General features: G+C 65.1%; 2 protein-coding genes across 6 annotated transcripts; both read right to left on the bottom strand.

The window, feature by feature from the left end:
• Window positions 1-994: 994 nt before the first annotated feature.
• Window positions 995-2,401, bottom strand: INS (insulin). Its single transcript, XM_010382053.2, has 3 exons — window positions 2,335-2,401; window positions 1,964-2,167; window positions 995-1,212 (listed from the first exon to the last, which is right to left on the bottom strand). The coding sequence occupies exons 2-3, from the start codon at window positions 2,148-2,150 to the stop codon at window positions 1,067-1,069; spliced, it is 333 nt and encodes a 110-aa protein (XP_010380355.2). The 5' UTR covers window positions 2,151-2,167; window positions 2,335-2,401; the 3' UTR covers window positions 995-1,066.
• A 2,315-nt stretch (window positions 2,402-4,716) lies between these two features.
• On the bottom strand, window positions 4,717-12,590 carry TH (tyrosine hydroxylase). Of its 5 annotated transcripts, XM_010382055.2 has the most exons (14): window positions 12,395-12,513; window positions 11,465-11,544; window positions 10,440-10,661; window positions 9,290-9,464; window positions 8,889-8,977; window positions 8,664-8,731; window positions 8,239-8,289; window positions 7,672-7,817; window positions 7,416-7,551; window positions 7,269-7,338; window positions 6,791-6,847; window positions 6,458-6,553; window positions 6,022-6,155; window positions 4,730-5,175 (listed from the first exon to the last, which is right to left on the bottom strand). In XM_010382055.2, the coding sequence occupies exons 1-14, from the start codon at window positions 12,498-12,500 to the stop codon at window positions 5,016-5,018; spliced, it is 1,590 nt and encodes a 529-aa protein (XP_010380357.1). In that variant the 5' UTR covers window positions 12,501-12,513; the 3' UTR covers window positions 4,730-5,015. The 5 variants fall into 5 exon arrangements, with proteins under 5 accessions (XP_010380360.1, XP_010380361.1, XP_010380362.1 ...); XM_010382058.2 differs by lacking the exon at window positions 11,465-11,544 and having other exon boundaries at window positions 4,717-5,175; window positions 12,411-12,590; XM_010382056.2 differs by lacking the exon at window positions 11,465-11,544 and having other exon boundaries at window positions 12,399-12,590.
• Window positions 12,591-12,684: the final 94 nt, after the last annotated feature.

Consider the following 12,684-nt stretch of genomic DNA (forward strand, 5'->3'; position numbering starts at 1 on the left):
GGCAGCAGGCAGGTTGGCCCAGCCACAGGGTAGCTAGGGTCACCCGCTGGCCTCCCAGGCCACAGTAGGTCCAGGCAGCCCCCGGGTTCTCGTCTGCCCACTAGGCTGAATGCCCGGTAGAGCCACCCTGTGCTCAGGGGTGCTGAAGAAGAGGCTCCGTGTCAGGACCCCCAAGGACCTGCTTTCTGGGAGAGGGAGGGCTAAGGGTCCACAGGGGGACCCTGGCCCTTGTCTCTGCCTCTGTGGCCCTGGCGGTTCCCTGGTCCTCTTGGGCTGCAATCCTCAGGGCCCTATGGCCAGGGTGCCCAAGGCTTGGGTTCTGAGACCCTGCCCAGTGCTGCCATGGTCCCTGCACCTGCCCCAGCTCATGGTGCCATGTGACCTCTCCTGCTTCCTCCAAGGCACCAGTGGGTCCTTCAGGTGTCTGGCTGGGCCTGGGCTGGCATAGGCTGTGGCTGCAGACAGCTGCCAGTTTGGGCCTCGAGGCCAGGGTATGTGACTGTCCCGGGGCTGCCCAGAGCTGGGGATAGCGGGTGGCACTCGGCAGCCTCTCCCCACCTTCCCAGCCCCCTGCCCTGCAGGACCCCCTCCCTCAGCCCAGCCTCCTCCCTCCACAGGGACTCCATCAGAAATAGCTCTAAAAATAGAACCTGGGAGGGCTAGGTGGGGGAAAATTGCTGGAATGTTCTCATTCCCTTTCCTGAACAAGGTCTCCGGGGACTCCAAGAGTCCAGAGCTACTGAACAAGAAGTCATTTCTCAGTGGCCTCTCAGAGACCCCCCAGCTCTGATGCTGGACCCCGAGCCACAGGGTGGGGGTAGCGGGCAGCCGACAGGCATCGCCGCTTTGGGGAGAGCCACCGGATGCTGGGTCTGGTTAGCATTGGCACCGGTGGGCACCCAGAGAGCGTGGAGAGAGCTGGGAGGGGCTCACAACAGTGCCTGGAAGCGGGGCCTGTCCCAGGGCCCCCAAGACACACAGACGGCACAGCAGGGCTGGTTCAAGGGCTTTATTCTATCTCTCTTGGTGCAGGAGGCGGAGGGTGCGTGGCGCCTGCGGGCCGCATCTAGTTGCAGTAGTTCTCCAGCTGGTAGAGGGAGCAGATGCTGGTGCAGCACTGCTCCACAATGCCGCGCTTTTGCAGGGACCCCTCCAGCGCCAAGGGCTGCAGGCTGCCCGCGCCAGGGCCCCCGCCCAGCTCCACCTGCCCCACTGCCAGGGCGGGCCGTGCAGAGCGGGTCCCGGAGCAGCGGCGAGGCAGAGGGACACAGGAGGACACAGTCAGGGAGAGACAGTGCCCACCTACCCACCAGCCCCAGGTCGCACTCCCACCCGTCTCCAGCCAAGCTGGGCCCAGGTTAGAGGGAGGGTCACCCACACTGGGTGTAGACCCACAGGCCCCAATGCCCACATGTCCTACCTCCTTCCCCCGCCCCAGGGCGGTGCCACAGTGGGAGCCTGAACAGGTGTCCCCGGTACTTCTCCCCAGGGCCTGTCCCCAGCATCTTCCCCATCTCCTGACTACGGAGCTGCCGTGAGGCCTGGCAACAGGGGTCTGGCCCACTCAGGCAGGCAGCGTGGGGCACCCTGTGACCCCAGGTCACCCAGGACTTGTACTCAACAAAACACTTGAATCTGTGGTCATCAAATGAGGGTGGAGAAATGGGCTGCGGGGCATTTGTTTGAGGGGCGAGTGGAGGGAGGAGCGTGCCCTCCCTCTGATGTATCTCGGGGCTCAGCTGCAGAAGCCAACACCGTCCTCAAGCTGAGATTCTGACTGGGCCACAGGGAGCTGGTCACTTTTAGGAGGTGACCAAGAGAACTTCATTTCGTTTTAAAAAAGTACAGCTGACCCCCTGCTGGGTGGCAGCCTCCTGCCCCCTTCTGTCCACGCTGGGCGGGAGCGCCAGGAGCAGGGGCTGGCTGGGGGAGGCCAGGGGCAGCGCTGGGCGGTGGGGCTCACCCTGCGGGTCCTCTGCCTCCCGGCGGGTCTTGGGTGTGTAGAAGAAGCCTCGCTCCCCGCATACCAAGTAGAGGGCTTCCACCAGGTGGGAGCCGCACAGGTGCTGGTTCACGAAGGCCGGGACCGGGTCAGGTCCCCAGAGGGCCAGCAGCGCCAGCAGGGGCAGGAGGCGCATCCACAGGGCCATGGCGGAAGGACAGTGACCTGGGAGACAGGCAGGCCTGAGGCTGGCTGAAGGCCAGGTGCCCTGCCCTGGGGTCCCTGGGTTCACCCCCAAACGCTTCAAGAGCCCAGCCATGTTCTTCCTGTTGCAGAGCTGCCCCAAGTGGGGCAGCCCTGAGCCCACCTGACGCGAGGCCCTTGGAACAGACCTGCTTGCTGGCCTCTTCTGATGCAGCCTGTCCCGGAGGGTTGAGGGCTGCTGGGCCCCCACTGGCTTTATAGTCTCAGAGCCCATCTCCCCTACCTGCCAACCCCTGCTGCCTGGCCCATTAGGGCCTGGGGTGGGGGGGTTGGCAGATGGCTGGGGGCTGAGGCTGCAATTTCCGGATCATTTCCCTGGTGCTGGGTCTGTGGGAAGATCTCCTTGGTCGTCAGCACCTCTTCCTCAGGGCCAGCGGGTCATTAGAGTCTTAACCAGGGGCCTGGTGGCCAGGCCTGTCCCTGCTCGCAGCTGGGGGCGAATGTCTCCAGGAGAGCAAAGCGCTCCCCTGGCCCCCTTTCCACATTATACCAGGAGAGCTGGGGGCTGCAGGGCGGGGCTCTTTGCGCCACTGTCCCCAGACCCCCTGTCCTCGGGAACCCTGTTCTCAGTCCCTGGTTGCCCAAGATGCACCCATGGATGGGCCAAGGTGGCGGGGGTGGGGGAGTGAGGGAGGGTCCCCTCCCTGCTGGCTGCCCAGTTCCCACCCGCCTCAGGACAGCAGCCCCAGGTGAGGCCCTCAGCTCCCCAGGGTGGCAGAAGGAGGGCATGACCCAGGGACCTGGGGATGAACAGCGAGTCCCCAGCAGGCCACCTGCACCTCATCTTCCATGTGATCTGGGGGTGGCGGCAGGACTCCATGCGCAGGTATGGGAGGCTGTGCGCTGGCCCAGCTCCGTCCAGGCTCCCCAGGCACCCTCTCAGCCCCCACTCCTCTTCTGGGAGCCTCCGCCCATCTCCCCTCTCCTAGCCAGGCCCCATGACCCCATCACTCTCATAGTGTCATCTGGGCTGAGCCCCTGGGGTGCACCCCTCCGGCCCTCCCAGCCCCCCAGGACAGGCACCTGGAGGCCCAGCCTGACCCATGGTGAGGGGGCATGGGCTCCGAGCCTTGCTGCCCGCAGCCCCTACTTGCCTCTTAGCACCACGGGCAGGATCAGGAGGTCCCAGCAGCAGGAGAGCGAGACCATGGGGACAGGCAGGTTGGAGCATCCTGTGCGCTGGCCCCTCCTATCCCTATGTCCCACCCTGGCCTCAGCTTCGGAACCTCTCCAGGCCGCCCCGCACACACCCAGCCTTAGGCTCTCCTGCCCCGAGCAGGTTTGGTAGTGGGCACCAGCTGTCTGTAGGGCCTCTCCCTTCCGCCCTTTCCACCCCGAGCCATGCCACAGCAGGACATGCAGGGGCTGCCCCAGGACGCCACCGTGCTCTGAGGCCCAGCAGCCGGAGAAGACGTGGGTGCCTCCTTAAGAGGGGTGTGTAAGGAGGGAGGCTGGATCGGGGGGACCCAGGTGGGAGGGCAGAGCCAGGGGTTGGCAGGGCTGGGGGAGGCAAGGCAGGCATTTCCCAGGGCTTCCTTGAGGCTCACAGCCCTTCAAAGACACCCCTAGGTGCAACTTCAGCGGCTGGGCACCGAAAAGGTGTGTGAGGAACAGACTGCCGGGCTGGGAAGGACTGCCGTGCCCGGGAGGGCCTTCACGGATGAGTAGGAGTTTGCCCGGGTTGTCGGCCTGGGGGCTGAGAGCCAGGATCCCAGCAGACTGTGGTGGGGCAGCTGGAGGGAGGGAGAGGCCTTGAAGGCCAGCGGGTGTCCCAGCCACTCTGCAGGATGCCCTGGGGCTGCTCTCTCCAAGATAGGAAGGGGGCGCCCTGGCCGGCCAAGGCTGGAGGGTGTTGGGTGCTCTCTCTGGAGGGCAACGTCCAGGCCCCTCAGGTAAGCCAGGGGCATCTTACAGAGTCTGAAATCCAGTCCCCCGCCTGCCTCGCTGGGGAGACAGGCCCAGACCATCTGCCTGGCACCAGCTCAGCCGGACCCTCCCCATCAGCACATGTGCTGGGGGCCACGCTGAGGCTCCCCCTTGGTTTGCAGAGCCTGCTGCGGGTAGGCGACGGCTTTGGGGCAGCTGTTCCTCCATCCCCGTTCCTCCCAAGGGCTGGGAGGCCTGTTGGCAGGGAGGGTTAGGCCTGCAGGCCCACCTCTGAGACCACCCCCAGCCAGCACGGTTGTGACCCTGCTCCCTGCCAGGCTTGAGAGAGGCCCTCCTACTGTCACCTGGCTCCCCACCCTGGGAGGGCACCCCACAGAGATGGGGCAGTTCAGCCAGGGTGCCCGAGCCTCTGGAGCTGCTGAGGGCTCAGCGCTGGGTGGGGCCTCAGGGTAGGCAGGGAAACCAGGCCCGGAGGGGCCAGTTGCCTGGCCAGGGTGGCCAGCCATCTCCCAGAGGAGGAAGGAGGCCAGGGCAAAACCCCTGAGTGAGGCTGGGGTTGGGGTGTGGGAGTCTGGGGATCCCAGGGTCTGTCTCTGTGACACAGACGTGAGGCCAGGCAGGTGTAGAGACTTTCTTTTATTGTGACGGTGATTGGGGCAGCAGACAGTGCCAGGGAAGGGCGGAGGGCAGCGCGGCAGCCCCCAGGACCCTGGGAGCCAGGACAGGACCTTACCACAGGCAGCACAACCTCACCACGGGCACACACAGCTGTTGCGCTGAGAAGCAGATGCAGGGGCAGCGGGAGCCTGGCAGCAGGGAGGGCATGGGGGGCACCCAGGACCCAGCCCCTCACCAGGACCTGAGCTCCAGGACAGTGCAGGACCAGGGGAGGTTGGGAAGGGCCCTCGGGGGTGCCCTGCACCTAGCCAATGGCACTCAGCGCATGGGCCAGGGTGTCCAGCTCATCCTGCACACCCTCCAAGGAGCGCCGCACGGCCTGGGGGCTGTCCAGCACGTCGATGGCCAGGGTGTACGGGTCGAACTTCACGGAGAAGGGGCGCTGGATGCGTGAGGCATAGCTCCTGGGGAGGAGAGTGGCAGAGCCCTCGTCAACTGGTGGGCAGAGTCTGCAGCCTCCAGGAGAGGGAAAGCCGGGGCCACGCTTCCACCTTCACGGTGGCTCAGAGCTCCTAGGGCTTTTCTGAGCCACCTGGTCATAGGCGGGACACTGAGGCCTCTTCCAGGACTGGGTGAGGGGGTTCATGGGGGAGATACACTAGGCGCCTTTTCCACTAGAGACTCTGCCGGGCGTCCCATCCCTCTCTGCATCTCCACTGGGCCTCCTCCTCCAGGAAGTCTTCCTTGACCATATCCCTAAGCCTGTGGGTGGAATTCAGCACCCCCATCCATTGGAAACATAGTCCCTGATCTCAGTTTCCCCAGTGCACTACAGGAGGCTGGAGGGAAAATGATGAGACCTTTTATGAGGATGAGGCTAGTGGGCTTTGCTCTCCTCTCCTGACACTCTGGTCATTGCACCAAAGGCCCCCAGCCCTGGGGACCCCACTCCCGCCATGCCCCCCACCCTGACTCTGTCTATCACCTCTGACTTCTCCCCATCCCAGGGCAGGGGGTTGGGACAGGTTCCACAGGACCTCCTCACAAAACTCAGGCTCTGCCAGCACCTCCAAGACCAGCCTTGACCCGGCCACCCAGCAGCCCCCAGTCCTATAGGTCTGCCACCCCCCAGACGCTGGGGTCCTTCTCACGGACGGGGTCCCTGCTGTGTGGGGGCTGCGGCAACCGGGGATCGGTTTTCTTATCTGTGACCTGGGCTCACAGGCCCAGCCCTGCTCAAGGCCAGAAGGAAGGCCTGGCTGGCCCAGTGTGGGGCACCGTAGGGGGCTTGCCCTGGGAGCTTAGCCCACCTGAGCTTATCCTTGGCGTCGCTGAAGCTCTCAGACACAAAGTAGACTGACTGGTACGTCTGGTCTTGGTAGGGCTGCACGGCCGCTGCTTCAGGGTCGAAGGCTCGAATCTCGGGCTCCTCAGACAGGCAGTGCTGGCAGGAGGCCAATGGCATCACTGACTCTACTGCACCCAGGTCCCTGAGGGAACCGGGGTACCACAGCCTGACGCTGGGGGGGTTCCTGGGGCAGAGTCGCCCCCACCTCTCCCGCCGGGCCTTCTGAGGCCTGGGATAGGGTGGGGTGAGGACTGGGCAGAGACAAGCCTTCTCCCAAACAGAGCCTGAGTCCTGGAGGCCCAGGCCTCAGTCTCCTCCCGCTGGGAGCCTGTCCTCTCCCTGCACTGTCCCCCAGCCCTGTCCCTCTGCTGGGGACTGCAGCAAGGAGAGGGTCTTACCAGGAGCTCCCCATAGGAGGACAGCAGCCCGGCACCATAGGCCTTCACCTCCCCGTTCTGTTTGCACAGCCCAAACTCCACGGTGAACCAGTACAGCTGTGGGGAAGGCAGGCAGCATCAGCCCTGAGACAGCTGCCATCACCTGGCAGCCCCTGGTCACCTGTGACCAGGACACCACCCCCAGGGAGGCCAGGCCAGGCCGCAGGCGAGTCAGGGTGAGGGTCACGATTCCTGGGTGGAAGCAGAGGACTCAGCCTGGACGGCAGGAGGGCAAAGCCTGGATTCGGACCCCCAAGTCCACATCCCGGGCCCTGCATGGAGGGGTCAACCCACCGTGGACAGCTTCTCAATTTCCTCATCCGAGGCCCCCAGGGATGCCAGGCCGATGTCCTGTGGAGCAGGGAGGAGGATGAAGGGTGGGGAGAGGCAGCCCTGGGTGGTGCTCGAGGTGGGGGCGCCGGGGGTGTCCGCAGCCCCTCCAGGGGTCTCTGGGACACTTCCCGGGCGGCAGAGACCTTCCCTGGCGACCTCCACTGGATCCGCCCCTCCACCGGGCCTCCTCCTCCAGGCAGCCCTCCTTGACCATATCCCTAAGCCCGTGGGCGCCATTCCCAGAGAGCCGGCAGGTGGCAGCACAGGCCGTGGGAGGCTCCGCTCCAGCCCCGCCCTCTGCCGCGCGACCCTGGGGCGCTGAGCCCCCATGGCGGGGCCCAGGCGCAGGCCGCACACCCCACCCACCCGCACACCGACCCCCGCCCCCGGCGCCTGGCCAGCCCCGGGGCGACCCGACTCGCTGGAGGCCGCGGCGTACCTGCGAGAACTGCGCGAAGGTGCGGTCGGCCAGCATGGGCACGTGCCCCAGCAGCTCGTGGCAGCAGTCCCTGCGCGTGGGAGGGAGGGGCTGAGCGGCCGCCCGTCGCACCCCCACCCTCGGGCTGGGGCCAGGGCGCGCACTCACGGCTCGGGGGAGTGCATGGGCGAGGACGCGTGCCGGATGTACTGGGTGCACTGGAACACGCGGAAGGCCAGGCTGGCCAGGAAGTCCCGGGCGGACAGCAGGCCAGCCACAGGCCGCAGCTGGAAGCCCGTGCGCTCTGCAAGGGGCCGCTCTGGTCACCGCTAAGCCAGGACGGGCTGGAACCGCGCTGGGCTGGGGCGCGTGGCTGACCGTCCCCGGCCCCACCCCGCTCCGCGCCCCTCCCGTCTGGGCCCACCCTTCAGGAAGCGGGAGACATCCTCCAGCTGGGGGATGTTGTCTTCCCGGTAGCCGCTGAAGCGTTCCAGCAGGGCAAAGGCCTCCAGGTGCTCCCCGCAGGCGTGCGTGGCGTAGAGGCCTTTCAGAGTGGTGTAGACCTCCTTCCTGCGGGCAGCGGGGCTCAGGGCCCGCCAATGCCGCACCCCAGTCCCCGAACCCCCCTCCCTGAAGCCCCTCCTGAGCTGTGGGTGCTTCTGCCTGCCTGAACCCCTCCCAACGCAGGCCTCTTGGGGACCCGTGAAGACCCAGGCCCCTGGGAAGGGCTTTTGCTGGTGGCTTTGGGGAATCCCAGGGGGTAGGGGGAGGTGAGGGGTGGTCCCTCAGCATACTGGGGATGGCCCCACAGGATGGGTAGCCTCTTCCTCCCAACCCAACATTCTGAGCCCTGGAGGTCCCTCTTCTTCCTGGCCTTAGTCTCTCCTGCTGTGCCGAGGTCCCTGGAGGCGGCCCTCACACACCAGGATTCCAGGAGGCATCCCCCGGGCTCCTCCCCAGTCCCTCGCCAGCTAGCTGCACGGGGTCTCACCAGGTGGCAATCTCCTCGGCGGTGTACTCCACACGGGGAATCGGGTCGCCGCTGGGGAGGGGGCCAGTGGTCAGCAGGTCCCCTCGGGGAGTGGGAAGGGCAAGAGGGAGGGAGGGAGCCTCTGTGGGCACAGGTCCACATCTGCCTTGTGCAGTGAGGCCTTTGGGTTGGAGGATGGGCAGGAGGGTGCACCCCGGCTGACTGTGCCTGCTGTGCAGCCTCAGTGGGTTGCTCTAGCCCCCCGCCGGGCCTCAGTTTCCCCACTGGGATTTGGGGACATGGAAAGCCCTGGAGCAGAGCTGCCTGGCAGGAGGCACTGATGCTGTGACAAGATGGGTCCCCCCCTTTGTCCTTCCCTCCCGCCCCCCAGGTCCAGGGTAAGCCTGCAGGATGGAGTCTGGGTCCCGAGCGCAGGGGCCCCTCACTGCCTGTACTGGAAGGCAATCTCAGCAATCAGCTTCCTGCGCTGGCGGTACACTTGGTCCGAGAAGCCCTGAGGGCAGAGGGGTGCACAGGTCAGGAGGCCATGCTCAGGTTGGGGGCATAGGCCACGGGGGCTCCTGAAACCAACAGACTCCTGTCCAGGGTTGGGATAAGGGTAGGGGATGTGATCAGGGGCAAGAGGCCTGAGTGGGGGGCACACCACTCACCGGGTGGTCCAAGTCCAGGTCAGGGTCAAACTTGGTGACCAGGTGATGACACTTGTCCAGCTCTGACACTTTTCTTGGGAACCAGGGGACTTTATGGGGGATGGAGGAAGAGGTCTTGGTGAGCTCGGAGCCATGGGGCCGCGTCACCCACCTCGAAGCAGCCTCCCCTACCAGACTTCCACGGGGCAGAGGCAGCAGGGGCTGTGATAGCTGCGGGGGGATTCTGGAGGTGGCCCCAGGCCCAGACACGGATGTGTAGCAAAACGGGGGGCAGAGTGGAGCCCACAGAGAGGGAAACAGTCCATCACCACGTGGTCACTGTAGGGTCCCCCTGCAGGAGCCCCTGCACCCCAGCGTCTCAAGGTCATTTGGCGGCACTCAAGGACAGAAAACCGCCTCACCCTTGGGCTCCGCGGGGCTGCGCACGTCCTCTGACACCTGGCGCACGCCACTGAGCAGGGCGGCCAGGTCCCCTCGGGGCACCTCGAGGCGCACAAAGTACTCCAGGTGGGGGCCCCCGGCTCGCAGTCTCTGGGCGGGCCGGGTCTCTAGGTGGTGGATTTTGGCTTCAAACGTCTTAGGGAGCAAAAGCAGGAAGAGAGAGAGAAGGAGAAAGAGACAGAGATGGAGAGAGGGTGAGGAGGAGGGGAGGAGGCACATCTGACCGGCTGGCCAGGCCCTGCCCTTGACTTTTGTTCTAGCAGCACACAGATCCCATTCTTCCAGGCTCAGGTCAGCTGTCGGCCACCAGACCAGGGTTTGCCACTGGCAAACTGGGTTTTGTGTCATGCACCTAACGAGGATTTGTCACCGCTTGAGGCTTGACCTGCTTCTGGGCAGCTCTGTGTGTCCCAAGGCCGTGTCACACTGTCCAGCTCTTCAGCCACTGGTGAGAAGGTGCCCCCAACCCTGGTGACCTCATCCAGGTTTGTAGGATGGGCCCTGAGTCTCACTGGCCCCTGAGCATCCAGGACATTGGCCAGAACGGTCCGCCCCACCCCCACCTCCGTTGCCCAGCAACAAGGGCAGTGGGTCGCAGTGGCCCTCGGGCCACGAAGCTGGCTCTGGGAGCTGGGCTGGGGGAGTCTGGCTTTAATGTCATTTGGGAGCTTGTTCTGGGAGCCGGGTCACCTGCCCCCCGGACACAGTGGGGCCGGAGTGACTAATGCAATCAGTGATCACCTCAGTCGCTGTGCTAGGCAGGAGGGAGAGGGCACACCGTCCTACCCCTGCCTCCCATGCTGCCCTGCTGGGAGCCCCCCATGTGTGAAATGGTGGATGAGGGGGATCCAGGGGATGGGCAAGGCAGGAGGCACAGTGGAGGCTCGGTGGCTTCAGCCCTAGGGCTGGGCTCAGGATCCCTCAAAAACACAGGGGTGTGGCTAGATGCCATGGGGGCTGAGCCGAGGCCTGAGACTCCCCCGCTGCATCCTGTGCCGGCCTCAGTGGCCTGGGCAGCTGCACCTCTGCTATAGAGGGGCCAGGAACTCACCCCACACGGCCCCACCCAGAGGTGAACTTGCCCCAGTTACACGAAGGGCACTAGCTCACCTCAAACACCTTCACAGCTCGGGACAGCGCTGAGGGCTTGGTGGCCCTCGGGGAGAAGAGCAGGTTTAGCACGGCCTTCCCCTCCTTTTCCTCAAAGGCCACGGCCTCCAGGGGGTCCCCGGGCTCCGAGGGGGCTGCAGCAGCTGCTGCTGCCACCGCTGCCTCCCGCTCCTTGCGGGCATCCTCGATGAGGCTCTGCCGTCGCCCAATGAACCGCGGGGACTGTGGGGACAGGGGGCGCCCATGCCTCCTCCACCTGCTGAGACCCGGGGACCCCCACCCAGAGCTGATCCCACAGTTGGGCGGCGCTGATGGCACACAGGCCGGGCATGAGAGCACATTGGTGAGCGCCTACTGTGTGCCTGCTGGGGCAGATGCTAGCCGAGGTGCCTGCAGGCACTGCGCACCCTTCCCGATGGGGGCAGCCCAGCCAGAAGCGATGGTGGAGGGGGAGGAGTGGGGGCTGGGAGGGTGCTCGCCTGCTCCTCGCTCTGTGGGGAACAGACAGACAGAGACGCTGTGTCACCCGTCCCCAGGCCAGGCGCTAACTGGATTAGTGGTGGGAAGAGGGCGATGTCTTGGACAGTGGCATTGGCTGCCGGGGAGGGAACGGCAGCTCAGAAAGGAGCTGCCCCCACAGGACCCCAGTGAACAAACCCCCTACCCTCCTGGCTCCCGCACAGGGGCCCTTTCTCACAGCCCATCAGGACGCCTGTCCTTGGGCCCTGCCCCTCTGCGCCCCCCCAGGCACCCGCTTCTGGCTGCCTTGTCATCCCTCTGCCCTTTGTCATAGCTCTGGGTGCAGGTGCCTCTCCCTGGCTCAGCACCTCCGACCCCTCGATCCCAGAGCCGTCCCAGGCCTGGACAGAGGGGGACTTGGCAGACACCGGGGGCTCATCTCTTGGAGCTGGACTCCCAAGAAGGCTCTGGGCCCTTGTAAGAGAAGAATCAGCTTCACCCTGGTCTTCCAGGGTCGTGGAACATGAAGGGGAGCAACAGAAGCCCCTCTTGGAGTCGCCTCTTACCCTCGGGGCGGGGGTGTAGGATGCAGCTAGCGCTGCAGTTCTAGGCCACGGAGAGCCCGTGAGGCTGGGCCCGGGTCCCCCTGGGGAGGGCCTGGTGGGGAGCCTGGTGGGGGAGGGTGGGAGAGGGCGCCCCGCGTCCCTGAGAAGGTACCTGGAAATGACACTGCTACAACTCACACCACATTTCAATCGAGGTCCATAAATAAAAATCCATTTCAAATGTGCCAGGGACACCATGGTTCTGTGTGCCCACGGAGGCACTGAAAACACTTCCTGCAGGCTGGGAAGCTCCCTGTACACAGGGCTTCCAAGTACGGGTCACAGGGAACACAGACTCCATGCGAATGAATGAATGAATGAGAGAAATAAGGGAGGAACAGGCCAACGGGAATCGCCCCAGAGCCCAGATGCTCTTTGACTCTGGACTTGCCCCCATATTTGCCCAGGACCCTCCACTATGAGCTGCTGCTAGAGCCCGGGAAAGGCCTTGTGGCTGCCTCCTGGAGCAGGCAGGCTGGTTGCGGTGCTGACCAGGGCAGCTGGGGCAGAGGGAGGCAGGGGCAGGTGGGAGTAGGGTGGGGGCTGTGTGCAGCAGCCGGGGACCTCTGGCCATGTGGGAGTTTTTGGATGGATTTGTTTCCACGTTCCCATCATTAAGATTCAAGACGAAGGAAGACACGGGGACCCACACAACTCCCGAGGGAGGTCGGCCTAAGAGGGGCACACACAGTGACAGGCATCACCTTACCCTCCCCCAGCAGGGACTCAAACACCAGGCACAGGGGATGCCGCCGTGCCCAGGACTCCACACCCACACCAGGTCCCAGGGGTCTGCATGGAGCCTGAGCCTGGGGTTGCCAGCCAGACTGGGGAGTAGCAGAGGCAACTGGCACCAGCCCTGGGCTCCAGTCCACTGCAGCCGCCGGGCACCTACCTGCCCTCTTACCATGATGGCCTCTGCCTGCTTGGCATCCAGCTCAGACACAGCCCTGCGGAAGCCCTTGGCCTGTGGTGTGGTGGCGTCGGGGGTGGGCATGGCTCAGTGTGGAGGTCCGGGCTCTGTCTCCACAGCCCTGGCCCAGCAGCCTCTTATAAGCTGAGCTGACGTCAAAGCCCCTCTGGGTCCCCCACCTTCCCCTCCTTACGTCCCCCACCCCTGCCTGCTGTGCCTGATGGAGGCGGGGGTGGGTGAGGAGGGAGGGAAGGAGGCGCAGGAGAAA

Source organism: Rhinopithecus roxellana, chromosome 15, assembly GCF_007565055.1.
Source record: "Rhinopithecus roxellana isolate Shanxi Qingling chromosome 15, ASM756505v1, whole genome shotgun sequence".
NCBI classification, from domain to species: Eukaryota; Metazoa; Chordata; class Mammalia; order Primates; family Cercopithecidae; genus Rhinopithecus; species Rhinopithecus roxellana.

Coding starts and splice junctions, on each gene's coding strand:
- TH (XM_010382055.2), bottom strand. CDS start 12,500: ATGCCCACCCCCGACGCCACCACACCACAGGCCAAGGGCTTCCGCAGG. Junction 11,545..12,394: donor CATGGTAAGAGGGCAGGTAG/GTGCCCGGCGGC, acceptor GGCCCTCCCCAG/GGGGACCCGGGCCCAGCCTC. Junction 6,554..6,790: donor AAATTGAGAAGCTGTCCACG/GTGGGTTGACCC, acceptor CCTTCCCCACAG/CTGTACTGGTTCACCGTGGA.
- INS (XM_010382053.2), bottom strand. CDS start 2,150: ATGGCCCTGTGGATGCGCCTCCTGCCCCTGCTGGCGCTGCTGGCCCTC. Junction 1,213..1,963: donor GGAGGCAGAGGACCCGCAGG/GTGAGCCCCACC, acceptor CCGCCCTGGCAG/TGGGGCAGGTGGAGCTGGGC.